Source organism: Hemiscyllium ocellatum, chromosome 4 (assembly GCF_020745735.1).
Source record: "Hemiscyllium ocellatum isolate sHemOce1 chromosome 4, sHemOce1.pat.X.cur, whole genome shotgun sequence".
NCBI lineage: Eukaryota > Metazoa > Chordata > Chondrichthyes > Orectolobiformes > Hemiscylliidae > Hemiscyllium > Hemiscyllium ocellatum.
In genome coordinates this window covers 140,200,832-140,222,509 of record NC_083404.1, presented here as the reverse complement: position 1 = coordinate 140,222,509, position 21,678 = coordinate 140,200,832, and the positions used below count along the sequence as shown (strand labels likewise).

The window sequence follows — 21,678 nt, the reverse complement described above, 5'->3', positions numbered from 1 at the left end:
AGTATCCTTACATACAGATGAGGAAGGACACTACATTGACTGGGACAACACATCCATCCTAGCCAAGCCAAACAGAAGCATGGCATTCCAACTGGAACTCTGTCAACAAACACATTGACTTGCACCCCATCTACCACCCCCCCCCCCGAGAAAAAGAACAGGAAGTGATGCCACCACAGGAAATGACATCACCAACCCAAGGAAACCTAAACACATAAATAAAAAGCGGGCCATACCACAAGTGGTTCCCTGATGATGTTACCTAGTATGGTGACGAAACGTCTGAAACTGAACCTTCCAGCTCAGTGAGCAAACTTACATGCAGAACCTCAACCTGAGCTACAAATCTTCTCAAAATTATCTGAAATATAGGGTGAACATTTGACAGGACTTCTAGCACCTGTGGTGAAAGAAACAGAGGGCTGAATTTTGGGAGTGCAGATGAGCAGAGAGATCTCGGTGTTCACGTGGACAGATCCCTGAAAGTTGCCACCCAGATTGACAGGGGTTGTTAAGAAGGGATACAGTGTTTTGGCCTTTTTTAATAGAGGGATTGAGTTCTGGAACCAGGAGGTTATGCTGCAGCTGTACAAAGCTCTGGTACGGCCACACTTGGAGTATTGTGTACAGTTCTGGTCACCGCATTATAAGAAGGATGTGGAAGTTTTGGAAAGGGTTCAGAGGACATTTAGATTAGATTAGATTAGACTTACAGTGTGGAAACAGGCCCTTCGGCCCAACAAGTCCACACCGACCCGCCGAAGCGCAACCCACCCACACCCCTACATTCACCCCCTACCTAACACTACAGGCAATTTAGCTTGGCCAATTCACCTAACCCGCACATCTTTGTGACTGTGGGAGGAAACCGGAGCACCCGGAGGAAACCCACGCAGACACGGGGAGAACGTGCAAACTCCACACAGTCAGTCGCCTGAGTCGGGAATTGAACCCGGGTCTACAGGCGCTGTGAGGCAGCAGTGCTAACCACTGTGCCACCGTGCCGCCCACTAGGCTGTTGCCTGGTATGGAAGGAATGTCTTACGAGGAAAGGCTGAGGGCCTTGAAGCTGTTCTCATTAGAGAGAAGAAGGTTGAGAGGTGACTTAATAGAGACATACAAGATAATCAGAGGGTTAGATAGGGTGGACAGGGAGAGCCTTTTTCCAAGTATGGGGACAGCAAACACGAGGGGACACAACTTTAAAGTGAGGGGAGATAGGTATAAGACAGATGTCAGAGGTAGTTCCTTTACTCAGAGAGTAGTAAGGATATGGAATGCTTTGCCTGCATTGGTAGTAGATTCGCCAAGTTTAAATGCACTTAAGTCGTCATTGGACAGGCATATGGACGTACATGGAATAGTGTAGGTGGGATGGGCTTCAGATTAGTATGACAGGGTGGTACAACATCGAGGGCTGAAGAGCCTGTACTGTGCTATAATGTTCTAAGTTCTATGAATTTTGTTTGTTCATTAGAGGCTGGCTGGGAGCACAAGACTAGTGTCAGAAATAACTCCCAGAATCTTTCTTCCAGCATGACAGTTGATGAGGGAGGAAACATAGCAACATATCTGCCACCAGCTACCTTTCCCATGTTGTTCTACTTGAATTCCTTAAGAAGAACCACAGGTTCTCAATGCCTTAATGACTTTTTCACTTGGGTATTGATCATAGCAGTATCCAAGAGAATAGTTTTCAATTCCTAGATGATCCAAGGTCTTCCTCAAATGTTGGTAATAGTAATATATATGCGAGTTACCCATGTTTAGTGAAATAATGTTCTCCTTGAATATTATTGGAGTTGCATTCATTCCATCACACACCTGGCTTGTGCCTTGTAGATTGTGGACAGACATCAGGAGGCAGGAGGTAAAACACCCATCTCCGAAGATGCAGCCTCTGACCTACTCTTGTCACTGTGACATATAGTGATCCAGATGAGTTTCTGGGGTGCATGGACTCATACCTGGTGGTGTTTCACTGGGAGACATTTCCAATCTGACCAGCCGCATCTTACCATTCAAAAGAGGTTCATAATTCGTTTTGGATCTGATTTAAATAATAGCTTAGTTGTCAACATTCTACCTTTTCTTTAACTCATTCATGAGACGTGTGTAGTGCCAGTACTACCAGCATTTAATTGCACTAAGAAATGCCTTGTTGAACTGCTGCAGTCCGTGTGGTGCCAGTAAGAAGGGAGTTCCAGGATTTTTTACGAAAATAATGAAGAGTTGGTGATACAGTCCCAATTCAGATCCATATCATATACATAGTGGTATATCCCACAGAATTAGATAAAATGGAACAGACCATTCAGTCCAACTAGTCTATGCCAGAGATATTGATCCAGGCATGTCTTTTCCAAACTCTCTTTGTCATACCTGCACAATATATCTTTCTATTTCCTTCATCATGTGTTTATCCAGCCTCCCCTTAAAGGCGTCAATGCATTTAGTTTAACTAATCCATATGGTTGTCAGTTTCACATTCTAACCACTTTCCTGAAGACTGTCTTTGATTTATTAATGACTATCTTATGTTGCTAGCTCCTGGTTCTAGTATGCCATTCAATAGGATCATGGGTGATCCGAAATTTTTCAAGTCCATGTCCTTTCCCATAACCCTTGATTCCTTGACTGATCCAGAATCTACCTTAAAAATACACAGGGACTCTATGCCTACAGCTCTCTGCGGCAAGGAGTTCCAAAGACTCCCAATCCCTCCGAGAGAAGAAATTTCTCCTAATCCCGTGTTTGTTGTGAGACTATGCCCTCTGGTCCAAGACTTTCCCATGGGGGAGAATATCCTCTCAGCATTAATTCTGGAAAAGCCCTTAAGAATCCTATACATTTCAATGAGATCACTCTCATTCTTCTCAACTCCAATGCGTAGAGTGCCAACTTGTTTAGCCATCGCTTATCAGACAATCTATCGATACCAGAAATTATGTTATATACATAAACATATGCCTGTTAAACACAAGAATATTTTTAATTGTTGATTTAGTTTTGATGTTGCAATTTAGATTCATATTTTCCTTTAGCATATGCAAATGAAGAAATGGAAGTTACTCACTGGGAATAAACAGAGCATTCCAGTTGTTTATAACCAACAGAGTAATACTGTCGTTGCTGATGTACAAGAACTACCTGATGTTATTCGTGATTTATACTGGCTAGCCCCAGAGTCCTACCTGGGAGACAAGGTAAATGAAGAATAAGACTGTGAAATCAAATCAAACCATAAGATGTTGTAGGCTGTGGGGCTAATCAAATGGGTGCCATGTTATTCTCTGCTTCAACTGCTGAATCTAGCCTCACTGTCCAACTCGATATCCTTTAACAATCTGCTTGATCAAGCAACCCGTATGGGTTCTGCTTTAGCAGTACTTTGTGAAATAGTTGTATCTACTAACTAAAATCTTTTCTTTCTAACCTCCATTCAAGCATTTCTTATATAGGTTATGAGTGTCAGTGGCGAGGTCAGCATTTGTTACCCATGCTAAGTGATTTGAGGAGGGTAATTGAAAAGGGCTATTTGTGATTATTTTCAATTAGTACCCATTCCTTAGCATCAGGTTGACCAATACAAGCAATACCATTGGATCGACTCAGAAATTTTACTAAATTTGAATACCTCTCCTGAGTTACTCTCTTACCTCCACAGCTTTATGGTTAAAAGTGCACAATTTTCATTGCTTCAACACAGCTTCAAAAGTAACTTCTTATCAATTTTCTATCAGGTCTCTTCATATGGTGGCCTCCTAACATACCAAATAAAATCCTTTGGCTTACCAAGTGAAGGGATGACTTTACTTGAGAAAAGGTCTGACGTTGAATTGAGAGTGAGTACTGAACTTTGCATATAACTAAGTACAGGGTTGATGAATTTAGTCAGATACGACATGGTCACAGAGGGAACATTTATGTGCAGGTTTCTAATTGCATTCAGTTCTGGCCCTGCAACCACAGGGGATCAATGTCGATTTCACCAGTTTCCCCATTTCTCCTCCCCCCACCTTATCCCAATCCCAACCTCCCAACTCGGCACTGCCATCTTGAACTGTCCTACCTGTTCATCTTCCTTCCCACCTGCTCCACAGTCCTCTCCAACCTATCACTTTCACCCCCAACTTTTGCATTCCCTGATACCTACCCCCCAGCCCCCTCCATTTATCTATCAGCCCCCTTGGCCCAAAAGCCTCATTCCTGATGAAGGGCCGTTGCCTGAAATGTCAAGCGACCTGCTTCTTGAATGCACCTGACCAGCTGTGCTTTTCCAGCACCACACTCTTCGACTCTGATCTTCAGCATCTGCAGTCCTCACCTCCTTCAGTTCTGTGTACCTCAGGAAGGATATATTAATGGATAGAAAAATTATTACATTTCCAAGCCAGAATGGTGAGTGGCTTGGAGGGAAATTTGCAGGTAATAGTATTCCCATGTATCTGTTGAGCTCGTCTTGTGGGCTTGGAAGGTGCTGTTTAAGGTTAAATGACAAGGACAGATTGTATTGGCAAGGCTCGAATTTCTTAAGAAGATATAAGCGATGATTTAATTGAGGTAATTTAATTAAATGATTAAGGAATTTGAAAGGATATGTGGAGAGAAGCAATTTCTTTTGTCAACTGTAAGTCAGGAACAAAAGAGAAATGACCTTAAAAACTGATCCAGCTCTTCAGGGTGGTACCACACAAATGTGAATGAAAATCCAGAAGTCTAACTCGCAGGAAAGTGTTAAGGCTGGTATAGTCAATTAAAATACAGAAAATCTTCATTGGACTTTTGTTGGGTAAGGGTTATGCAATCAAGGTGGATAGTTGGGATTCAGAGACAGAATTCCATTAACCAGGATTTAATGGAATGTGGAATAGGCTCAAGGGTCAGAATGATGTTGCTCTGTTTCTATGCTCCAAAGTGAAATCACAACATTGGAAATTAAGTCAGTAGGAGAAATGTAATATACATGTCTTCTGTTCTAGCAAATTTATTTTGCTGGCAAAATTACTTCAACACTTTTATATTGAAATGAATCTATACTGTGCCACACAACAATGATCAGCAAATTTCCAAGGGCTCGCAAGTTCCATTTTGAATAATAGCTGGAGTCCAAAAAGTCACTTAATTAATTAGGATTCACTTGTTAGCTGGCCATTGTCCACATTAATTAGCAAAGCTAGCAGTTACAGCTCTTCTGCCTACATGCAACTTGGTGTATACATGGAACTAGGAATGGCAGGTCATATCAGATGTGTGTTTTTCAGAAGGGTCCAGTGGAGCTTGGTTAGGTTCATGAAACTGTTGTTGGGTAGAGTGAGATCTATCCCCTTATCTACCATAAGACCATAAGAAATAAGAACATGATAAGATGAGTAGATAGTGTCAAGCTTCTTGAGTGTTATTGGGGCTGCATTCATTCAGATAAGTGAGGGGTCGAGCATACTCTGTCATTCAGTAGGATCGTGACTGATCTGATACTCTTCACATCCATTGTTCTGTTCTTTCTCCATAACCCTGATTCCCCGACTGATTAAGAATCTACCGATCTCGGGCTTAAATATACACAAGGACTCCATTCCCACAGATCTCTGTGACAAGGCGTTCCAAAGATACACAAGAGAATTTCTCCTCATCTTGATTTTAAATGGGTGCCCCTTTATTCTGAGACTAAAGAAACTACTTCTGAGATTACTATCCTGTCAATTTCCCCATCCGACATCCAAGTAAAATCTGTCCTTGAATGTTAACATATTTTAATTTTTAAACATTACACGATAAATATACAAACAGTATAATAAATTTTACATATGGATATTAGAAGATAAATATTGATTTTTGAACTTTAGGGTGAACAAATGACTATTGTATATTTTGATCCACGGAATCCACTTCCAGATCGAGTTTATCATGGACAAGTCCAGCTTTTAGAGGTAAATGAAACATTATTGATGATATTTTAATCATTTGTTATATTTAGTAAAATTAGGTTGAATTTTACTACTCAAAAACAAACCATTTAGCCCAATATTCTAATCTGTTGATAATGTTTCAAGCAAGGGTCTTTTCAACCCTGCTTCATTCAACCCAATTTCATATCTGTCTATTCCTTTTTCCCTTATAAGTTTATCTAACTTCCTCTAAAATGCATCTTTTCTAATCACTTCAGCTACTCCTTGTGGCAATGATCATTGCAGGAGTTCTTCAACTTAATGTCCTGAACTCAACCAGCTTCATTTACACTGTCAATGACCTTTCTTCAATGTATGTCAGAAGTGGGGATGTTTGCTAATGACTACACAAAGTTCAGTCCCGCTTGTAATTCCTTAGGTACCAAAATAGTCTATTCCCACTTTCAACCAGACCAGACCAGCATTCAGTCTAGGTTAACAAGTGACAAGTAACATTTGCATCAGACAATGACTATCTCCAAAAAGACAGAGACTGATCATTCCTCTTTTAATGACATTGCCAGGACTGAATCTCTCCTAATCAACATCTTGGAAGGTACCATTGACAAGAATTGTATAAACCATTTAAATCCTGTGCCAAAAGCACAGGTCAGAGACTCAACTTCTGCACTGAATAGCTCCATCTCCTAACTTCCAGAACCTGTGTACCATATACAAGGCACAAGTCCGGAGTATGATGGAATGCTCCCCACTTGCCTGGATGAGTGCAGCTCCAACAACTCAAGGAGCTAAACGCTATCCATGATAAATCATCCTGCTTGATTTCCCTCTGCTCATCCATCAGCCTTTCATGTTCATTGCTTCTAACATAGCTGCACGGTAGCAGCAGTGTGTAACATCTACGAGATGCACTGCAGAAACATTCCAATTCTCCTTTGACAGCACTTGATAATCATTTTAGATTCTTGAAAATGCAATTAAAGACCATTTTCTTGGGCCTTCTGTTTTCTAACAAAAATGAGTCCCCAGTCTGTTCCGGTTTCCTGATGTTTATAACCTTCCAGTTCTGTTATCTTCCTTAGCTGAAAATGTGTTGCTGGTTAAAGCGCAGCAGGTCAGGCAGCATCCAAGGAACAGGAAATTCGACGTTTCGGGCAAAAGCCCTTCATCAGGAATCCTGATGAAGGGCTCTGGCCCGAAACGTCGAATTTCCTGTTCCTTGGATGCTGCCTGACCTGCTGCGCTTTAACCAGCAACACATTTTCAGCTCTGACCTCCAGCATCTGCAGACCTCACTTTTTACTCTGTTATCTTCCTTATAAAATATTCCTCTTATGATACTGAGTGAAGTGTTAGAAAAATGCAGAAATGTCCAATTAAAATGGAGTACTAGTTATCTGTTCTATTGACAGGATAACTTTCGACATGCTATCATTAACAGTCCAGTAACTAGGGAAGATTTCATGCTTTTGTTGAGCAATTTGGAGGAACTACACATTAGAGCACTTTATTACTCACAAACACAACGCCTTTCCCTCGGTCAAGTTCAACTTGAGGAAGCCTCTGTTTCCGGAACTGGAAATCCTGCTACTAATGTGGAAGTGTGCTCATGTCCTCCTAACTACTTGGGAGATTCCTGCCAGGTAGGACCTGTTATTCGCTGAAATACATATTTTTCTTTGTGATGTGTAACACATCACTTTTGAATATTTTAACTTTTGCTTTTGAAAATATTTTGATAACTGGATATCTTGTTGTGTGTCTAGAGCATGAACTGTTGCTCAAAATCTTGGTTTTCTTTATTTTTAACATTGTGAAACAGGCATTCATCAGACTAGGAACTGTTAATCTAATAACTTTCCAAGGGGTTGATTCTGCTGGGTTAGAACTTACTCACAAGTTTGTCTTGCAGCTTTCTTAAAATGTGTATCAATCCTCACTTCTGTATGACTTTACAGCACATGTGTGTGGATGTGTAAAAGAATATGTTTGCCAATTCTTAAAGTGTGTATATTGCCTCAAATGACTTTCGACAGATTGGTTTAATAACTTGATTGTATATCTGGTGATCCATTCTGCTCAGTAATGTAGTGACTGTATGGGTTTAATAAATGCTACATTGATATGCTTGACATTTGTAGTATCTTTTGTTTTCCCCTTTGTGATGGCTTTATACTTTGTACATATTTATTTCTCAAAGTTTTTATATTTCTTGCTGATTAAGTTCTGCAGCTAATATTCTCAGTTATTTTTCTGGGGTTATATTTATTTGGCATCTAATATCACCAAATAATAAGAAAAAAGTCCAGAATGTTAGCTTGCTCATGGGTTGGAGAATTGAATTAATTTGAGTAAGGTAAAGATTTGTTGACAGCTGCTGTTTTTTCAGTAAATCAATACTTTTATATCATCATTGAAGAAGCACATACTTTTTGATTTAATTATATGTAACTTTCAGTGTTTTACATGTTGTAGATCCATTCAGGGAAACTGTGAATTGCATCCTTATTGTGTTAACACATGACTTTGATTTATTTTTTTCTGATTTGTGCTTACTATCACCTCTATAGTATTATCTGTCTCAGCTCCTCTTCCACTCTTCACAAACTTAAGAAAAAAACATAGAAAGTTGGAGCAGGAATAGGCCATTTAGCCCTTTGAACATCCAAAACTGGGTTGCCCACATTAGAATATAGAACATTACAGCGCAGTACAGGCCCTTCGGCCCTCGATGTTGCGCCTACCTGTCATACCAATCTGAAGCCCATCTAACCTACACTATTCCATGCACGTCCATATGAACATAGAACATAGAACATAGAAGGATACAGCGCAGTACAGGCCCTTCGGCCCTCGATGTTGCGCCGACCGAATCCTACCTAACCTATACTAGCCCAATAACTTCCAAATGCCTATCCAATGCCCGCTTAAATGACCATAAAGAAGGAGAGTTCACCACTGATACGGGCAGGGCATTCCATGAACTCACAACCCGCTGTGTGAAGAATCTACCCCTAACATCTGTCCTATACCTACCACCCCTTAACTTAAAGCTATGTCCTCTAGTAACACCTGACTCCATTAGCGGTAAAAGGTTCTTAGTATCTACCCTATCTAAACCCCTAATCATCTTATACACTTCTATCAGATCTCCCCTAAACCTTCTCTTCTCCAATGAGAACAGCCCCAAGTGCCTCAGCCTTTCCTCATAAGATTTTCCTACCATTCCAGGCAACATCCTGGTAAACCTCCTCTGCACTCGTTCTAAAGCTTCCACATCCTTCCTTTAGTATGGCGACCAAAACTGCACACAAATATGCTTGACCAATGATGACTTAAATGTACTTAAAGTTGGCGAATCTACTCCCGTTGCAGGCAAAGCATTCCATACCCTTACTACTCTCTGAGTAAAGAAACTACCTCTGACATCTGTCCTATATCTCTCACCCCTCAATTTAAAGCTATGCCCCCTCGTGCTCGCCGTCACCATACTTGGAAAAAGGCTCTCCCTGTCCATCCTATCTAACCCTCTGATTATCTTATATGTCTCTATTAAGTCACCTCTCAACCTTCTTCTCTCTAACAAAAACAGCCTCAAGTCCTTGAGCCTTTCCTCATAAGACCTTCCCTCCATACCAGGCAACATCCTAGTAAATCTCCTCTGCACCCTTTCCCAAGCTTCCACATCCTTCTTATAATGTGGTGACCAGAACTGTACATAATACTCCAAGTAAGGCCGGAACTCGATCCCTCTATTAATAAAAGTTAAAACACTGTATGCCTTCTTAACAACCCTATCAACTTGGGTGGCAACTTTCAAGGATCGGTGTACCTGGACACCGAGATCTCTCTGCTCATCTACACCACCAAGAATCTTACCATTAGCCCAGTACTTTGCATTCCGGTTACTCTGACCAAAGTGAGTCACCTTACACTTGTCCGCATTAAACTCCATTTGCCACCTCTCAGCCCAGCTCTGCAGCTTATCTATGTCTCTCTGTAACTTACAACATCCTTCATCACTATCCACAACTTCACTGACCTTAGTGTCATCTGCAAATTTACTAACCCACCCTTCTACGTCCTCATCCAGGTCATTTATAAAAATGACGAACAGCAGTGGATCCAACATCGACCCTTGCGGTACACCATTGGTAACTGGACTCCAGGATGAACATTTCCCATCAACCACCATCCTCTGTCTTCTTTCAGCAAGCCAATTACTGATCCAAACTGCTATATCTCCCACAATCTCATTCTTCTGCATTTTGTACAATAGCCTGTTGTTGTGGTTCTGTTCGCCAGTGTGTACAAAATCCCATGCAAGGACTGCACAAAACACTACATTGGACAAACAGGAAGACAGCTAACAACTCGCATCCACGAACACCAACTAGCCACGAAACGACACGACCAGCTATCCCTAGTAGCCATACACTCAGATGACAAACAACATGAATTCGATTGGGACCACACCACTATTATAGAGCAGGCCAAACAGAGAACAGCCAGGGAATTTCTAGAAGCATGGCACTCATCCACGAATTCTATCAACAGACACATCGACCTAGACCCTATATACCGGCCACTGCAACGGACAGCAACTGACAACCGGAAGCGGCAGATTCAAACCAGTATAAATGCCGGAGGGATCAGCACAGAAGCGCTGCACAGGAGGCTCCCAAGCACTGAAGATGTCACCTAGAAAGGGGACGAAACGTTTGCAAGAAAAAATCCCAGGTCGGCGAACAGAACCACAACAACGAGCACCTGAGCTACAAATCTTCTCACAAACTTTGTACAATAGCCTACTGTGGGGAACCTTATCGAACGCCTTGCTGAAATCCATATACACCACATCAACCGGTTTACTCTCAACTATCTGTTTGGTCACCTTCTCAAAGAACTCAATAAGATTTGTGAGGCACGACCTACCCTTCACAAAACCGTGTTGACTATCCCTAATCAAATTATTCTTTTCTAGATGATTATAAATCCTATCTCTTATAAACTTTTCCAACACTTTATCAACAACTGAAGTAAGGCTCATTGGTCTAGAATTACCAGGGTTGTCTCTACTCCCTTTCTTGAACAGGAGAACCACATTTGCTATCCTCCATCTTCTATTTCACATTACATCCTATTCAGCCATTACCCTTGTGCCCACTGACTGGCACTGCCTCTTGATTTGGCAGCACATCAGTTTTAAAATTCTCGTCCTTGGAAACAAAATGTCTTGAACCTTCCATAACCTACTGCAGTCCTACAACCCCCAAGATCTAAGTGTTCCTCCAACTCTGGAAGTAGTTCCAGGGACTCCTGGGACTCCAAACATTGGACAAAGAAACCTCCTGCTGATTACTACATACCAAATCCCTCAGCTGATGCGTCAGAACTCCTCTATCTTTGTCAGCATTTGGAGGAAGCAATAAGGGTGGCAAAGGCATGAAATGTACTCTGGACAGGGTCTTCCAGGTTATCCACCAAGAGAGATTTTACAGCACCCCGACTGACAAAGATGGTTGAATCCTAAAGGACATGGCCGCAGTCTGGGCCTGCAGCAGATGATGAGACAACCAATAAAAATAAAAAACATACTTGACCTCCTCACCAATCTACTTGCCCCAGATGAATCTGATCATGATAGTATCAGTATGCAGTTCACAAAAGATTCACTCGGATGTTTCTTGGTATGGAAGGATTGTCTAATGAACAGAAGCTAAATAGGCTGTACCCTACTCACTGAAGTGTAGAAGACTGAGAGGTGATCTGATTGCCGAGAGGATGTTTCCCCTCATGGGAAAGTCTAGGACCAGAAGGCATAGTCCTTGTAAGTCTTTGGAACTTCTTGACTCAAAGAGTTGTGTGGGGCAGAGCTTTTGTGTGTAGGCTGAAGTAGATAGAGCTGAAAATGTGTTGCTGGTTAAAGCGCAGCAGGTCAGGCAGCATCCAAGGAACAGGAAATTCGACGTTTCGGGCAAAAGCCCTTCATCAGGATAGACTCTTGATTAGTTGGGGAATCAAGGGTTATGGGAAAAGAGCATGAAAGTGGATTTGAGAAATGTCAGATCAATCATGATCCTGTTGGAAGATGTTGTAGGCTGGAGGAACACATGCCTACTGCTGTTCCTATTTCTTATGCTCTTATAGAGTGCACTGTGTAGGTCATTGGTCATCAATGTGTTTTTCTCTTTACATTAAGGATACCCTTCATCGAGTTTTGTGGCACTGTGCTAAATGGGATAGGTTTTGAACAGATTTAATTACTCAAAACTGGGCACCCAGGAGGTGTTGTTGGGCCATCTGCAGCAAAATTGTCAATCAGCCACAATGTGTGATGTGGCTTGGCATTTCCCCCACTAAAGATAATCATCAAGCCAAGGAACCAACCCTAATTCACTGAAGAGTATGGCAGGACTTGCCATGAGAAGCACCAGGCATACCTAAACATGTGGTATCAACTTTGTGAAGCTACACTATAGGAATACTTGAATGCCAAGCAGTGTAAACATCAAGTAAATAGCATTGAAACTTGTAAGAAAATGAGGGGACTTGACTGGGTGGATATGGAAAGGTATTGTGAGAAAATATAAGTACTGGAGTAGGACATAGTTCTGAAGAAGGGTCACTGGACCCAAAACATTAACTCTGCTTTCTCTGCTCAGATGCTGCCAGAGCCTCTGAATTTTTCCTGCAATTTTCTGTTTTTTGTATCAGGAGCAGGGGTGTCTTGCTGCAATTATACAGGGCTTTAGTGAGACCGCACCTGGAATATTCTGTGCAGTTTTGGTCTCCTAATGTAAGGAAGGGTATTCTGGCTATGCAGGGAGTACAACGAAGATTTACCAGACTGATTCCTGGGTTGGCAGGACTGATGTATGAATAGAGATTGGACTGGTCAGGCCTATGTTCACTAGAGTTGAGAAGAATGCAGAGGTATCTCATAGAAACTTATGAAGTATGATGTTGAGAGTCATGTTTCCATGAATTAGTACATAGCTTGGGCCATTGATCCAAATGACTCTTCAATTTTCAGTCATTAGGCATGATCCTCTGAGTAGCATTCTAGCTTCCATTTCTGAATGTTGTAGACTCATGTCATTTTTGAGAGAATTGGACATAATTTCTAGATATTCTCTAATCAACCCATCCAGAATTTTTATGGCACACCTCTGGAGCAGATGGGACTTGAACCCAGGCCTTCTGGCTTAGGGGAAGAACACATTCACTATGCCACAAAAGCCAATTCTAGACTGAGAATTTGGTGCAATACTATGTTAGGAGCCAAAAAACAGAAAATGCTGGAAAATCTCAGCAAGTCTGGCAGCATCTGTAAGGAGAGAAAAGAGCTGATGTTTCGAGTCTAACTGACCCTTTATCAAAGCTAAAAAAAGGAGAAATGGGGACGTATTTATACTCGGCTGAGAGAAGGTGAGTCATGGCTCCAGAAGCAAAGGTAGCAATAAAGAGATGATATGGCAGTGCATAGAGAGATTATAGGGAGATAAGGAGCTGTGAATGACCAAGGCTGAAGCCAGTGCTATGTGAAAAAATGTGTGGGGGACGGGGGGGAGGGGTGAAGCAGAGGCAAAATGGGAAAGAGGGGAGAAGGGTAGCAAAGGGGGAAGAGAAGAGGGAAAAGGTGATGAGAGAGTGGGGAGCGAGAGAAAGAGAGACAATCAAGAAATAAGAGGTACAGAACAGTGAAAAAAAAATCAAAAAATGATAAATAAATAAAATAAAATTATGGAGCAGATTGAAAACAGAGGGATAATCATCTGAAGTTGTTAAATTCAATGTTGAGACCAGCAGGCTGTAACATGCCTAGTCGGAAGATGAGATGCTTTAGATTAGATTACTTACAGTGTGGAAACAGGCCCTTCGGCCCAACAAGTCCACACCGACCCGCTGAAGCACAACCCATTCCCCTTCATTTACCCCTTCACATAACACCACGGGCAATTTAGCATGGCCAACTCACCTAACCTGCACATTTTTGGACTGTGGGAGGAAACCGGAGCACCTGGAGGAAACCCACAGGGAGAATGTGAATACTCCACACAATCAGTCACCTGAGGCGGGAACTGAACCCAGGTCTCTGGTACTGTGAGGCAGCAGTGCTAACCATGTGCTACCGTGCCGCCCAGTTCCTCCAGTTTGCGTTGAGCATCGCTGGAACATTGCAGCAGGCCAAGGACAGACATGTGGGTAAGGGAGCAGGATTGTGTGTTGAAGTGACAAGCCATGAGAAGGTCCGGGACCTGATTCCATATAGACCAAAGGTGCTCAGCAAAGCGATCACCCAGTCGGCGTTTTGTCTCTCCGATATAGAGGAGACCACATTGGGAGCAACGAATGCAATAGACCAAATTGAAAGAGGTACAAGTGAAACGCTGCTTAATCTGAAATGAGCGTTTGGGGCCTTGGATGGTGAGCATGGAAGAGGTAAAGGGGCAGGTGTTGCACCTTCTGCGATTGCATGGGAAGGTGCCGTGTGTGATGGGAGAGGTGTTAGGTGTGATGGGAAGGTGCCGTGTGTGATGGGAAGGTGCTGTGTGTGATGGGGGAGATGTTAGGTGTGATGGGAAGGTGCCGTGTGTAATGGGAAGGTGCCGTGTGTGATGGGAGAGGTGTTAGGTGTGATGGGAAGGTGCCGTGTGTAATGGGAGAGGTGTTAGGTGTGATGGGAAGGTGCTGTGTGTAATGGGAAGGTGCCGTGTGTGATGGGAGAGGTGTTAGGTGTGATGGGAAGGTGCCGCGTGTGATGGGAGAGGTGTTAGGTGTGATGGGAAGGTGCCATGTGTGATGGGAGAGGTGTTAGGTGTGATGGGAAGGTGCCGCGTGTGATGGGAGAGGTGTTAGGTGTGATGGGAGAGGTGTTAGGTGTGATGGGAAGGTGCCATGTGTGATGGAAAAAGTGTTAAGTGTGATGGAGGAATGGGCTAGGTTGACCCGGAGGGAACGATCTCTGCGGTATGCAAACAGGGGGAGGAAAGGGAAGATGTGTTTAGTGGTGGCATCGTGTTGGAGTTGGCGAAAATGATGGAGGATTATTCTTTGCATGTGAAGGCTGGTGGGGTGAAAGGTGAGAACAAGAGGGAGGGAGGGGATGAGGGTCGTGGCGCGGGAGATGGTCCGCACGCTGTCGAGAGCCCTGTCAACAACTGTAGGTGGGAAGCCACGGTTGGAGAAGAAGGAGCACATATTAAAAGTGGCCTCATTGGAACAAATGCGGTGGAGGCAAAGGGGCTGAGAGAAAGGGATAGCGTCCTTACAGGACGTAGGGTGAGAAGAGCTGTAGTCCAGATAGCTGTGGGAGTCAGTGGGCTTGTAATGGATATTAGTGGATAGACTGTTGCCAGAAATGGAGACAGAAAGGTCAAGGAAAGGTAGGCAAGTATCAGAGATGGACCAGGTGAAGGTGATAGAGGGATGGAAACTGGAAGCGAAGTTTATGAATTTGTTCAGGTCAGGAAGAGAGCATGAAGCCACACCAAAATAGTCATCGATGTACCGCTAAATCATTTGTGGGAGGGGACCCGGGTAGGCCTGGAACAAGAAATGTTCCACATACCCCATGAAAAGACAGGCATAGCTAGGACCCATGTGGGTACCCATTGCTATACCTTTGATTTGGAGAAAATGGGATGAGTTGAAGGTGAAGTTGTTGAGAGAGAGAGAACAAGTTCAGCCAGGCGGAGGAGAGTGGTGGTGGATGGAGATTGTTCGGGCCTCTTTTCGAGACAGAAGCGAAGACCCTTCAAGCGGTCTTCGTGTGGGATGGAGGTGTAAAGAGATTGCACATCCATGGTGAATAGAAGGTGGTTAGGGCCTGTGAATTGAAAGCTGTCAATGTGTCGCAGGGCATCAGAGGAATCCTGGATGTAGGTGGGGAGGGTGTATGAACCAGAGGAATAAGGATGGAGTCAAGGTAGGAGGAAATAAGTTCAGTGGGGCAGGAGCATGCTGACACAATGGGCCTGCCGGGACAAGCCTTCTTGTGGATTTTGGGGAGTAGGTAGAAACGGGCTGTCTGGGGTTGGGAGACTTTGAGGTTGGAAGCTGTAAGGGGGAGGCATCCAGAGGAAATGAGGTCAGTCATGGTATTGGAGTCAATGGCTTGATGCTCAGTGATGTGGTCATGCTTCAGGGGGAGGTAGGAGGAGGAGTCTGAGAATTGGCGCTCAGCCTCTGCGAGGTAGAGGTCAGTATGCCAGACGACAAAAGCACCTCCTTTGTCAGCAGGTTTGATGACAAGGTTGGGGTTGGACCTAAGGGAACGAAGGGCAGAAAGCTCAGGTGAAGAGACGTTGGAATGGGTAAGAGGGACACAGAAATGCAGGCGGCCAATGTCCCAGCGACAATTGTCAATGAAAAGATCGAGGGCAGGGGGTGTCCAATTAGAGGTGGAATGTTGGAGGGAAGTGAAAGGATCTGTGGAGCGGGGAGAGAACTCTTGCCCAAAGAAGTGAGCACGAAGGCGAAGCGACGGAAGGAGAACTCAGCATCATGTCGAGCCCAGAATTCATTGAGGTGGGGACCTAAGGGTACAAAGCTGAGTCCTTTGCTGAGAACAGCACGCTCAGCCTCAGAGAGGGGAAGGTCAGAGGGTATGGTGAACACAGGCCAAGGGCTGGGGCTGGAAGAGATGGGGTTCAAGGGACAGTTGGAAGGTGGAGGATGGGCAGGGGTGTGGATGAGAAGTTGAAGCTTGCGTTCCTTAACATCTGTAAGAAACAGGAAAAGTTTGGAGTGCTGCTTTGTTGATGTGGGTGGGGAATGAAGGGGCTTCTTTTTTTTTGTGCTGTTAAACAGAGATCCTGTTTGTTCTCTTGAATGAATGAATGTTTTGAAGATGAGCAGGAGAATTTTCGCTACTGTCCTGGCCAACATTTATCTCTCAAATGTCATCAAGATAGTGACAGAACAGGTCCTAACCAGAGAGTCAGGCAGCATCCAAGGAGCAGGAGAATCAACGTTTCGGGCCTAAGTAACACATTTTTCAGCTCTGATCTCCAGCATCTGCAGTCCTCACTTTCTCCTAACCAGCGAGTGAAAATTAAGGAAATTGTGAAAAATGCTGGAGGGCTGCTAAGGCGGCTTCCTATGGTAACAGTCAAAAGAATATTTTAAATATACTTAAAATGGGCTAATTTACTGGAGTACTGAACTAACTGAAAGGTTGTTTTGATGGGACACTCTCAGTGGGCTGATTGGTCTCCTTCTGTAAAATTCTATGAAATGAATAATAAGTTAATTCATTCTAGATGTGATGGTTTAGCCAGGAATGTCAGTTGGAGGAACTCCCTGCTTTTATTTTAAAAAGCCTTCCAGGATATAAAAGAACTTAGAACCTAGAACAATAGAGCGCAGAATAGGCCCTTCAGCCCTTGATGTTGCGTTGACCTGTAAACTATTCTCAGCTCGTCCCCTTATACTACCCCAAAATCATCTATGTGCTTATCTAAGGATCATTTAAACCTCCCTAATGTGACTGAGCTGACTACCTTAGCAGGTAGGGCATTCTACGCCCTTACCACTCTCTGCGTAAAGAACTTGCCTGTGACACCTGTCTTAAATCTATCACCCCTCAATTTGTAGTTGTGCCTCCTCAGACAAGCTGACGTCATCATCCTAGGAAAAGGTCTTTCTCTGTCTACCCTATCTAATCCTCTGATCATCTTGTATCAAATCCACCCTTAGCCTTCTTCTTTCCAATGAGAACAGACACAAGTCTCTCAGCCTTTCCTCATAAGACCTTCCCTCCAGACCAGGCAACATCCTGGTAAATCTCCTCTGTATCTCTTCCAATCCTTCCCGAAATATGGCGACCAGAACTGTACACAATATTCCAAGTGTGGCCACGCCAGCATTTTGTATAGTTGCAGCATGATATGCAGTTCCAAACTCAATCCTTCTACCAATGAAACCTAACAGCACTATGTACCTGGGTGGCAACTTTCAGGTTCTATGCACGTGGATCCAAGATCTCTCTGCCCATCCACACTACCAAGAATCTTTCCAATGACCAAGTACTCTGCCTTCCTGTTATTCTTCCTAAAGTGCATCACCTCACATTTAGCTGCATTGAACTCTATTTGCCACCTCTCAGCCCAATTCTGCAGTTTATCCAAGTCCCCCGGCAACCTGTAACATTCTTCCAAACTGTCCACTACTCCACCGACTTTAGTGTCATTTGCAAATTTACTAATCCATTGATTACATCTAAATCATTTATAAAAATACAAACAGCAGTGGTCCCAAAACAGATCCTTGTGGTACACCACTAGTAACCGGACTCCAGACTGAATATTTTCCATCAACCACCACTCACTGCCTTCTTCCAGAAAGCCAGTTTCTAATCCAAACTGCTAAATCACCCTCAATTCCATGCTTCAGCTTACCATGTGGAATCTTATCAAAGGCTTTACTGAAGTCCAAGTATACCACATCAACTGTCCTACCCTCATCTACATGCTTGATCACCTTCTCAAAAAATTCAATGAGGTTTGTGAGACATGACCTGCCCTAGAAGGGCTTTTGCCCAAAACATCGATTTCGCTGCTCCTCAGATGCTGCCTGAACTGCTGTGCTCTTCCAGCACCACTAATCCAGAATCTGGTTTCCAGCATCTGCAGTCATTGTTTTTACCTTGACGAAACCATGTTGACTATCCAAAATCAAATTGTTGCTTGCTAGACAATTATAAATCATATCTCTCATAATCCTTTCCAAAACTTTTTTTACAACAGAAGTAAGGCCCACTGGTCTATAATTACCTGGGTCATCTCTGCTGCCCATCTTGAACATTTCCAGTCCTCAGGTACTAAACCTGTAGACAATGACAACTCAAATATCAAAGCCAAAGGCTCTGCTATCTCCTCCCTAGCTTCCCAAAGAATCCTCAGATAAATTCCATCTGGCCCAGGGGACTCATCTACTTTCACTCCTTCTAGAATTAATAACACCTGTGCGTAACTAACCTCGATCCTTTCTAGTCTAATATCTTGTACCTCATTCTTCTCCTCTACAATACCCTCCTTTTCCTGAGTGAACACCAGTCAGAAATGTTCATTTAGCACCTCTCCGTTCTCTGAAGAGTCCACACTCAACTTCCCACTTCTGCCTTTGACTGGCCCTATTCCTACCTGAATCATCCTTTTATTCCTCACATACCTATAGAAAGCTTTAGGGTTCTCCTTTATTCTATTTTCTAAAGACTGCTCGTGTCCTCTCTTTGCTCTTCTTAACTCTCTCTTTAAATCCTTTCTAGCTGATCTGGAACTCTCCATCGCCTCATCTGAACCATCTTGCCTCATCAAAACATAAGCCTCCTTCTTCTTCGTAACAAGAGATGCAATTTCTGTAGTAAACCACAGTTCCCTTACCTTATCACTTTCTCCCTGCCTGATAGGGATATACCTATCAAGGATACGCAATATCTGTTCCTTAAACCAGCTCCACTTTTGATTGTCTGCATCCCCTGCATTTTGCTACCCCATTCTATGCATCCTAATTCTTGCCTAATCACATTATAATTGCCCTTGCTCTTCACCTGTGGCATGTACCTATCCCTTTCCATCACTAAACTAAATGTAACTGAGTTATGGTCACTCTCTCCAAAGTGCTCACCTACAATTAAATCAAACACCTGGCCTGGTTCATTATCAAGCACTAGATCCAGTGTGGCCTCCCCCCTTGTCAGCCCTTCGACATACTGTGTCAGGAAACCCTTCTGCACACATTGGACAAAAACTGATCATCGGACGTACTAGAGCTATAACATTTCCTATCATTGTTGGGCATATAAAGTCCCCCATAATGACCACCCTGTTCCTTTCACTCCTACCAAGAATAATGTTGCTAATCCTCTCTTCCATCTCCCTGGAACTCTGCGGAGGCCTATACAAAACTCCCAAGAAGTGTGACCTCCCCTCTCCTGTATCTAACCTCAGCCCACACTACCTCAGTAGACGAGTCCTCATCTAAAGTTCTCTCAGCCACCGTTATACTATCTTTGACTAATAAGGCCACGCCTCCCCCTCTTTTACCACCTTGCCTGTTTCTAATGAAAGATCTAAACCCTGGAACCTGCAACATCCATTCCTCACCCTGCTCTATCCATGTCTCCGAAATGGCCATAACATTGATGTCCCAGGTATCTATCCATGCTGCAAGCTCACCTACCTTATTTCGGATACTATTGGCGTTGAAGTAGACACACTTCAAACCACTATGGTGTCTGCCAGCACGTTCCTGTGACCCTGAAATCCTGTCCCTATCCTCCCTACTCTCATCCTCCTGTGCACTGCAACTACACCTCCGGTTCCCATCCCCCTGCTGAGCTAGTTTAAACCCACCCGAATAGCACCAGCAAATTTCCCACCCAGGATATTAGTACCCCTCTGGTTCAAATGTCCCAAAAATTGCTTGAGTTTCACATCTTGTCATTAAGGACATTCCTCTAACATTGTAAAAACTTGTCAGTGCTCCACTGAAATGTCAAATTTGAATAAAATGTTCATATCCTGGAATGGAATTTAAACACAGAATCTTATATCGGTAGGCAATAAACCAGGAAGGTTGCTGCCACCATAAGTATAGGAAACAACAGGGTTACCTTGGTCTAGTGTGGCTGAGGAAAAAAACACTTCCTGGTCCAACTAAAAGAATCTCTTGTAAGTTTATTACCTGTTAGATCAGGTAGATCAGGTTTATTGCCTGTTAGTGACCAGTTGCAGGTTACATTGTTACAGTGACTTCTGAAGAGAACCTGATTTTGTTCTCACTCCTTACAGATTTTCAGCTCTCCATAAGAGATCATCATGTGTAATATTGTCATTTTTAAAATTATAGTTTTATAGTGTACAAGGATTTATGATCTGAAATGAAGGCTGCTGACAGTACATAGAATGTTAATTTTTTTGTTGTAGGAAAATCCTGTCAAGGTTCAGACATTCAGTTCAGGTATCTTTTATTGCATTCCATTGAGAGCAACCTCATTTGAGGTTTGCTACAAATTTCTGACAATATTTGAATTGTGTAAAGATCACAACTGGAGTATACACATTCACAGCTGTGATCTTATAATATTTTGATAGCTGTTTAAATATTTACAAGAGAATTAGAATACAGTGAAAATTTTAAACTTCAGGCGTGACCTTTGATTTGTAACTAAGTTGATAGGTTGAGAATTAGTTGTCTGTAAATTCCTAATTAATCTGAAGCTGCTTTGATTGGACTACCAGTACAGCCATCTGTTATTAGGCTCACTGCCAAATGCATTTGCAGAATATAGGGAATTGAATAATTATTTGGCTAAAAACAATGTATGTGGAAATAGCAGGTGATTGCTGCTAGGTAATGATGCCTATTTGAAGAGCTGGTGCAGGTGTGATGGGCCATATGGCCTCCTATTTTACAAAAAAATTAAAATAATGGTTAGAAAGTTTGCAGATGGCACCAAAATTGGAGGTATAGTGGACAAGCGAAGAAGGTTATGTCAGATTACAATTGGATCTTGAACAGATGGGCCAATGGGCTGAGGAGTGGCAGATGGAGTTTAATTTAGGTAAATGTGACGTGCTGCATTTTAGAACATAGAACATAGAACATAGAACAATACAGCACAGAACAGGCCCTTCGGCCCACGATGTTGTGCCGAACATCTATCCTAGATTAAGCACCCATCCATGTACCTATCCAATTGCCGCTTAAAGATCGCCAATGATTCTGACTCTGCCACTCCCACGGGCAGCGCTTTCCATGC

At 43.0% G+C, this 21,678-nt stretch overlaps 1 protein-coding gene across 1 annotated transcript in view; it reads left to right on the top strand.

Moving 5' to 3' along the window:
- LOC132815125 (laminin subunit alpha-3-like) overlaps positions 1 to 21,678 on the top strand; it is a 364,209-nt gene that overhangs the window by 227,877 nt on the left and 114,654 nt on the right. Inside the window, exons 38-41 of the mRNA XM_060823918.1 lie at positions 3,045 to 3,206; positions 3,744 to 3,845; positions 5,847 to 5,930; positions 7,322 to 7,552. Of these exons, the coding sequence (XP_060679901.1) occupies positions 3,045 to 3,206; positions 3,744 to 3,845; positions 5,847 to 5,930; positions 7,322 to 7,552 (579 nt within the window). The remainder of the gene's footprint in view (positions 1 to 3,044; positions 3,207 to 3,743; positions 3,846 to 5,846; positions 5,931 to 7,321; positions 7,553 to 21,678) is intronic.